Below are 8321 nucleotides of genomic sequence, written 5' to 3'. Positions count from 1 at the left end.
GCATAGCATTATAGCTGGCAACTTTGCCAAGCTTTCATGATGGTTTGTGATAAATATCAGGCCACCAACATCACACACAGGCAGTACTTTCCTAAAGTACAAGATTTACATCAAAACTAAACCATGCCTCCAGTCCCTCCAAAACCAGAAAATTATTTGCTGTAAATTCTAGTAAAAAAAATAAATATTAATCATTTAAATATCACACATATTGCTGATCTAATGAGTTTTATTTGAGGTGGAGAAAAGAAATACTGAATGTGTTTTGTTTTCTGTTTTGGGAAATGGACAGCCCCACAGTTTCTTCTTTTTTTATTAAAATAGGTCGGCACACAAAGTCAACTAAACACTGGACTTTGACTTGATGGTTTACAGGTTTACATTTGATTTAGAGATTTTTGATATAAAAAAATCCCTCCTCCATGTGACATCCTCTCCTCCGCTGTCTCCATTTTTATGCGAACACACGTAGGAGCAGGTAGTAAATAAAACCCCCATTGATCAGAGATATTGCATTGGTGTTTAGACCAASACTTTCTTCCATTTGTTTTTCATTTTGCTGTTTACTCCTGAGCTTCAGTTTTGCTTCCCGCTTTATCTAAACTCTTAGTTTTAGCATCCACCCTAAAGCTCTTCATGCTAAGTTCCTGTCTTTCAGGTGTGGGCCCTACATTATCATCCCCTCCCTTGGACCAAACAGTAACGGATGGTGACRCCGCAGTGTTTACCTGTCAGAACAKTGGAGCTCCGAAACCTGCCATTACCTGGAGGAAAGGTGCTGAGCCACACACACTAGCATCTGTTTGGAATGGAACTATTCACGCTCTTTCCTTCTCTCTGGGCTAAAGTTCTTGTTTTCGCCCGCTGTAGGAGCGCAGGTCATAGCCAGCGGCTCTGTCCAGATTCCAAGGTTCGCGCTGCTGCAATCTGGTGGTCTGCAGATTCAGCCAGTCARTTTCCAGGATTCAGGAGAATTCACCTGCATCGCCTCCAACTCTGAGGGAACCGTCAATGCCACGGCTACACTCACCGTGTGGAGTAAGACACATGCAAACACATGCTATGGACCAAAAATACATCAAACAGCTCAATATGCCTTTTCCCAAAGAGAGTAAAACAGACATGGAACAGCAGTTTATCTATCCCTGTCCGGTTGCATTAGTTCAGAATAGTGAACACATCTACGACTGCTTACTGATGCAGCTGGTTCGTGCGGCAGTGAAATGAAATTGTCGTTTTATTATTCAAATGAGGTGGATCATCACCTCTGTGCATTTATGCTGACAGCTTTATATCAAACATGTCTCAGTTCGATGGGCCAGGACTTAACTTCACCTGTAAAATAAATGTAAACAGATCACAGACAGACAGAGAAGTAAAGTAAAGAAACACAGATCCTCCTCTTTGTGCTGGAATGTTTTTTTTCATTAGTGAAACTTTTATCTTTAAAACCTGTCTTACACCTGAAAGTATCAGCAAATTGATAGACTGTGCCGTGTAAGCAGTACGAGTACTGTAGGTTTCTTTGTTGCTCATGCTTATCTCTTATAGTCCCTGCAGTAAAATTAATGTCTTATTGTTTTGGAGCAACTACATTTTTAATGCAGACATTTAAACAGGACTAGGCGTTATGGTATGAGATGAGGGTGCTAAGGGTGTTATATTTTGTCTTTCTCAGGCCGCACAGTTATTTCTGTACCTCCAGCCGACCAGCGCGTTATCAAAGGAACCACAGCAGTTCTGAAGTGTGATGCTACACATGACCCCAGGATTAATATCAGGTACCCGACGATCAATGTTTTCATTAAACGCACACCTAAGTTTATCGATTCTCCGCCCTATTTAAAATGGTTTATGTTAATGTGCCGCAGCTTCATGTGGGATCGTGGCGGCATTCCTGTTAAACCGAGCAGCGGCGGCCGTGTTTCCGTTCGACAAGGTTCGCTTACGATCAGCCAGACGTGGTCCGGGGACATCGGGGACTACACCTGCACTGTGACATCGAAAGCTGGCAACGATTCCCGCTCTGCACGCCTCGAAATCATGTGAGTTCTAGCAGTCACTTACCCTCGGCCTGTTTTGACTCAGCATTCTTCTTAAACTTTAGAAACAAACAAGTTATAAGAAGCTTGATTTACGTGCCAGTTCAAATCCAATAGGAGCTTATACAGAAGTCTTGTAATTTATACTGGAGTAGGATTTACACTTGTGTGCTTATGTGTGTCACTTTGTGGCTACGGCACTCAAAATGCTCAGAGATAGTGAGGTTTCTGTGCTGATTGTAACTGTAGTTCAAGGAGTAAATGGATTATTCAAGTTAGTTTTACAAAACTTTCTGCAACACAGGAACAAAAAAAGAGATGTTGAGCAAAGAATTATAGCTTTTATCCTGATACACAAGCCAAACAAAATTACACTTTATTGAATTAAAAAAACAACATTTTTATGTTTGTTCTGCTATTTTCATACACTTTATCTTACATCTTCAGATAGAAGGTTGATCTGGGATTTTCCATTATTTTTATATTTCTGTCACAGTGTAAATATCAGTTTTTCCTGACAGCGCAAATTGCTTTCCTGACAATCAAACACAACTGATTTTTAATGCAGAAGCAATCCACGCAAGATGAAACACAATTTAGCCATAGTGAGCAGTCGGGCTGATTCAAATTGCAAATATGATTGACAAGGAAATCACCTTATGATACTTAATTAAAAGGAAATCAAAATATAATTCAAACAAAGTGGCAAACAAGTCATTTTCTACACTATGAAACAAATAAATTGTTGTCAACTTGTTAGGGAACAATGTCTTATAAAGTAACTGTGTTTTTTTATTCTATAATTGTCATGATTCTTGTGTTATGGTTATTTTTGTCAGTATTTTTCAGATTGTTTGTTTGTTTGTTTGTTTGTTTGTTTGTTTGTTTGTTTGTTTGTCTGTTTGTTTGTCTGTCTGTCTTATTTTCTCATTTCCTGTTTTCAGTTTCCTGTGCCATGTTTACCTCAGTCAGCTTCTTAGTGTTTTTCCAGCCTGCCACACTCACCTGTCCATAGTCAGTAATCACCCATGTGCTTCCACTCTCCAATTATCCTCTGTAGTATTTAACCAGTCTTGTTGTCTTTTACCCGTTGGATCATTGCCTTTCATGACTCGTCTCTGTCCATGTTATCTTTTGTATTTTTGCTTCCACATCAGCCTTTTTCTTTTGTCATTTATCAAATCAGTTTTGTTTGCATTCAAGTCCTTGTGTCTGCCTGCATTTTGGGTTCCACACAACAAAACTGTGACAATAATTCTGATGTTCATATGCAATTTTTATAATTATAACAGTAGAAGATGTTGCTCACTACTTTGTTTGTGTTTGTCTGTAGCAATGGCAAAATATATTTTAATTTTTAAGATATTATTCCATCTTCAATGTAGACATCTTCAGTGTTGGACAAAATTTTCTTAAGTTGGTATAAGTTATCCAAAATTTTATACAGTTTAACAGGACTTTCAGTAGCTGAGATTTATCCCCAACTTGTTCTCTGAGTTCTTATTGATCATTAACTACTGTAACCAGTTCTGTCTGTTATTTAGCAAGATATCTCGTGTAGTTCTGGACAGATTTGAGTGAAAGCCTCTAAAAGTTACAGGCTGTACATCAACACCTGATAATTTTTTGGACTCAGTCCAATTCAAGATGGCTGCCACCCCAAATTGACCTCAACATGTATTGCTGATAGCAGTAATTCACAACACGTACTTTAAGCATGAATCATCATGTGAGGTATTGCAAAATTAAATAAAATTGCATCAAATTTTATTTTTAAGATTTGACTAAAATGACTATAAACTCATTATTTCTTGTGAAAAGATGTTCTTAAAACCCATGTGAAAGGCAGTGGGTGATACGCATTTCTTCAAATAATCTTAGCCTCTAGATACTTGGTATCAAATATATATTTTTTTCTCAGTCCATTGTTGGATGCAGTACTTTTCTTCCTGTGTGCTTTCACAAACACACTGTAAATTAAATACAACCTGTTCATGTTGTTTCTGTTGTCATTCTTTTGCCCGCTCCTTTCTTCAGGGGTTGCCACAGCGAGCAAACTTTGCACAAAAAGATTTGGCATTCATTTTATGCCTGATATCCTTCCTGACGCAACCTGGGCTCAAACCTGTAGCCTCAGGATTACAAGACTTCGGCACTGACAGCTGATCCTCTGCAGTCGCATAACATATGTGCATGTGATGTGTGTGYATATTAGTGCCTTCAAGTTGTTTGAGTGAGCCGTTTCCAAATGTTTCCCACCGTGTGTCTGGCATTCCTGCCAGTCACATTAAAACATGACACACACACATATTTAAATGTATCCCACGCTCCAACCCACACAGCCTCATTACAGCTGCTGTGAGAGAACAGGTAGCAGCCTTTATATATTAATAGGCTCTTTGATAATATATTTATAAAAAGGCACTTATGATATATTAATATAATTGCAGGGTAGGAGAAAGAGAACGGCGCAATGCAAGTCCACATTGGTCTGAATTATGAAGAGAAAAGAGGTTACGCATGTCAAACAGGGAGGGAGGGAGCAGATCTGTGTTTACAGCTGTATGAAAACATGAGGGGAATGAAGGGATTTCTGCTCAGCTTCCCCCACAAGTGTGTGCGTGCGCGTGTGTGTGGGTCCACGTGTGTGACTGACATTCTCGTTAGCTCTGTATCAATGGGTCATAGAGGCTAACAGACGCTGGCGGCTGAGGAGACAGACTAATTACCGGCAGGTTATTGGTTCAACTCCCATAAGACACATTCTTGTGTCTGTGAGAGTGTGGCTGCGTGTGTTTTGTGGGAAGGGTCGTGAAGGTAGCTGCTCTAACATTTCTTTAATTTCATCCATTAATTAATATCATCATGTCAGCTCAGAAATGGAAACGTTTTGGTTTCTCGTTGCTGTCTTCGTGACTCATTCACTGCTGTCCCGGCCTAATTTGCTTCTCCCGCCACATTGYGACTCACCGTTCCAGCGTCTCTCCCGCTGTCGCTCTTCTGTTCTTGATTCTTGCCTACTTTAATACAAAATGTTGAAACTGTTTGAGCAAAAACAAAAACCTGCTAAACATCTGTGACTCTGCATTTTCTGAAGACGCTGATAGCAGTTTGCTCYCTCTCAAAGGACAAGCCTTGGACAGCACATTCACACATCTGTGATTGTTAGAAATAATTAATAACCTCATGAATATGACATGCAGCCAGACTGCAGCACAAGGGATAATCTCTTTTATCATGGTTTCACTGTTGATATATTTATTTGGTTCTTTTGTGTTGACTGTAAATATCCCCATTTCTGCACCTGCAGCCTTAACAAAAAGCAAAACTGTTCTGCTTCCGTTACTGTTTCCCTCCGTCAAGCCGACCATATTTAGAGAGAATTATGATGCACTAAAATTGGTGTAATCAGATATTTGAATTCTGTTTATTGCTTTCATGTATATATCTGTGCAGTGTTTCTTGTTAATAACATGGCGGGGAAGCATGAATATCTGCAGGGGATGGGCAAATATCTGAAAATTCCTTTTACTAGATGCAGCGAGATAGATTTGTTGTGATGCAGCGCGTGTAAGAAAAAATGCTTACCAACCACCGCCCTATGTAAAAAGATCTCAGACACTGGAAGAGATGGTGAATAAAAGGCAAAATAATTACAGTAGAACATTTTCAACACAAAAAAAGAAATCTATGTAATGGCTTCAGAGACATGTTTATAAGTTGCAGTAACATAGTTATTATAATTCCTGACAGGCCCTTTTGTTTAAAGGCGCATATTAAAGAAGTCTTTCTAACAGTTATTTAGGAGGATTTATGCTATTTTCATATTTTCATAATAAATACGAAGCTATAAGAAGTTCTTAGTTACATTAGCTTTGCAGAAAAAACAGAACAAAAGTCTTATTCAAGCATGTTAGAGAAAAAGATCCTGCCAGCACATCCAAAGCTCTCTAATTAACACATTATATCTTTTTTGCCTAATCTGGATAAGAAGTATAAAAAAATACAGTTTGCCATATTAGGAGATGTGGGGTTGTGGAAAAACTTTTCTTTGCTGTCCTAACACATTATTATCATTATTATTATTATTTTCACTTTTAGTTTTTACTGCAAGGAAACTTTTCACCTAAGGGTTTGGAGAGTTGTTTTTTTATATTAAAAAATAAAAAAATCTCATTATTGATTTCCTGTTTTTAGTTTAGATTCAAGTGGATATGATCTGGAGTTTGTTATACAAATGTTTAGAAACCAAATAAACATACGGTTTTACCCCAGCTGGAGTCGATGAGTAAGAATCAGTAACTACATATAATAAATAACAGACTTTTTTTGGAAAATATTTTATTTTCCATTCTAGCATAAAAAAAGATTTGTATGATTTATTCCATTACTTTAAATATATGCTGCTTTTGAGTGAGCTTTTGAGACTTTTCGTTTTTGTCAGTTAAAAGTTAAAGCTACTTTCCTGGTGCAAGTTTAACAAACCAGATGTTGGCGTTGGCGCCATGTTTTTCTTACAAACTCAAAAACTGAAGCACAAAGTAAGTGCATGTCTGTTTGAATAGTGCATTTGTTTAATGGTTTTATTTCTATTTCGCCCAGTGAGCTGCCACATTCCCCTCGCTCCCTAATGGCTCGCCTCAATGACTCCGACTCCCACTCCGTCCACCTGTCCTGGCTCCGCCCCTTCGATGGGAACTCCCCTCTTCTGTACTACGTGTTGGAGCTTTCTGAGAACAGTATGTATTTGTGTCTTTTATAGCCCTTAAGAGATGAAACAGCTGCTTACTTCTTGTCTGCTTGCATTCGTTTTTTCGTGAAACCCAGACAAAAACGCAATTTTAGCATAAACGTAAATATAAATTCCAATTTCCCAAGCCTTACTTTAGCCTGTCTGTCTTTCCGTTTCGAGTTTCAGCCTCTCTCCACCACAGATGTTATAACAGCAGGCTGGCTCTCTGTCAAAAAAGAAAGGAGCAGGAGAGAGGAACGAGGAACCGAGGAATAGAATGACAGTGGAAACAGATGGGTAGGAGATGGCTGCGAGCTAAAAGGGGACAGGTTGGCGAGCTTTAYGTTGCACATCCAGAACTGAAGAATCTGGACCAACAAATAAATATTAGCCGTTAAATCTTCCTGCTGATTAGCTTTCATAGAGATACAACCGAGCTGCAATCAYTCAACAGCAGCTTTGTTGGAAGTACATAAATAAGCCAAGATTATGATTAAGAAGAAGTACTATCRTGAAATAGAAAGGGAGAAAGAAAATGTGGTAATAGCTGGGAGAGATGAAGAAAAAAATGAGGATAAAGCGAGAGCCTAATTGACTGGTCGATTTCAGTGAAGGATGAACCCAGACAGTGAGGAATGGATTGGAGTTTTTGAGCACTGATTAGATTTTTTCCCTTATTCTACTTTAGAGAGACTGCAGCACTGTAAATACACTGTTTTTTATATCAGACAATGACCGTAATACACTGTTCTTGTATACTATCCTTCTCACTTACACAGATACACGTGGCTGATGCGATACTAGGGATAATAGTGCATATGTCTGTAGTATATTCAGCTAAAGATAAGCTGGCAACAATATACAGCAGCGTCTTTTCTTCCTAACTAATCCCCCTCCTCCTTTCCAAGTTTTTCGTCCAATTGCATCCTGGGCTACTTCTTTTATTTTTTCACACGCCACCCCTGAGTCTTATTTTCCTACCAATTTTATCTATTCCCTTCGTTGTTCTTTTTTTGATGAATAGGTCCCGAGTGTCCCTGTGACTGTGTTTGTCCTGCCTCARCCAGATATTATCAGCCTCTAATCTCCATGTCTTATGCCTAGACTCTCCATGGAAGGTCTACCTGCCCGAGGTTGATCCTTCTGTGACCGAGGTGTCGGTGGGTGGGCTCACGCCTGCCAGGACCTACCAGTTCAGACTCTGTGCTGTCAATCAAGTGGGCAGGGGTCAGTACAGCACTGAAACGCAGAGGTAAGAGCGAAGCATGCAAATTCACTGAAACCTTCRGGGGTTTTCTCACACCCAGGCTATCTCATCTCATTAAACACATAYGAAACAACACATTTGTAAGGGCTGTTTGTCTGAAAGCACAAAAGAAATTTTATTTAGACAAAAAAAAAACATGTTTTGTACTTGTTTGTACAACCTTGATTTATTTATGGGGAACAGACTTGGGCAAGGTTATGCAAAATGGGGAATAAATCRAATCAAACTTTTTTGTTATCAGTTTCGGTATATACTTTCAATGTTTTTTAGTATATATATA

The 8321-nt window shown here is 38.9% G+C and overlaps 1 protein-coding gene across 3 annotated transcripts in view; it reads left to right on the top strand.

The window, feature by feature from the left end:
* Positions 1-8321, top strand: part of LOC106519645 (protein sidekick-1) — a 321354-nt gene that overhangs the window by 228115 nt on the left and 84918 nt on the right. For all 3 annotated transcript variants that reach the window (XM_014011403.1, XM_014011402.1, XM_014011401.1), the window contains 6 exons: positions 659-775; positions 871-1038; positions 1679-1781; positions 1872-2045; positions 6645-6781; positions 7879-8026. In XM_014011403.1, coding sequence (XP_013866857.1) covers positions 659-775; positions 871-1038; positions 1679-1781; positions 1872-2045; positions 6645-6781; positions 7879-8026 — 847 coding nt within the window. The remainder of the gene's footprint in view (positions 1-658; positions 776-870; positions 1039-1678; positions 1782-1871; positions 2046-6644; positions 6782-7878; positions 8027-8321) is intronic.

The sequence above is a fragment of the Austrofundulus limnaeus genome, unplaced genomic scaffold (genome assembly GCF_001266775.1).
Source record: "Austrofundulus limnaeus strain Quisiro unplaced genomic scaffold, Austrofundulus_limnaeus-1.0 Scaffold80, whole genome shotgun sequence".
Classification (NCBI taxonomy): domain Eukaryota; kingdom Metazoa; phylum Chordata; class Actinopteri; order Cyprinodontiformes; family Rivulidae; genus Austrofundulus; species Austrofundulus limnaeus.
Note: the sequence above shows the minus strand (reverse complement) of the source record. Positions and strands in the feature narration are given on the sequence as shown.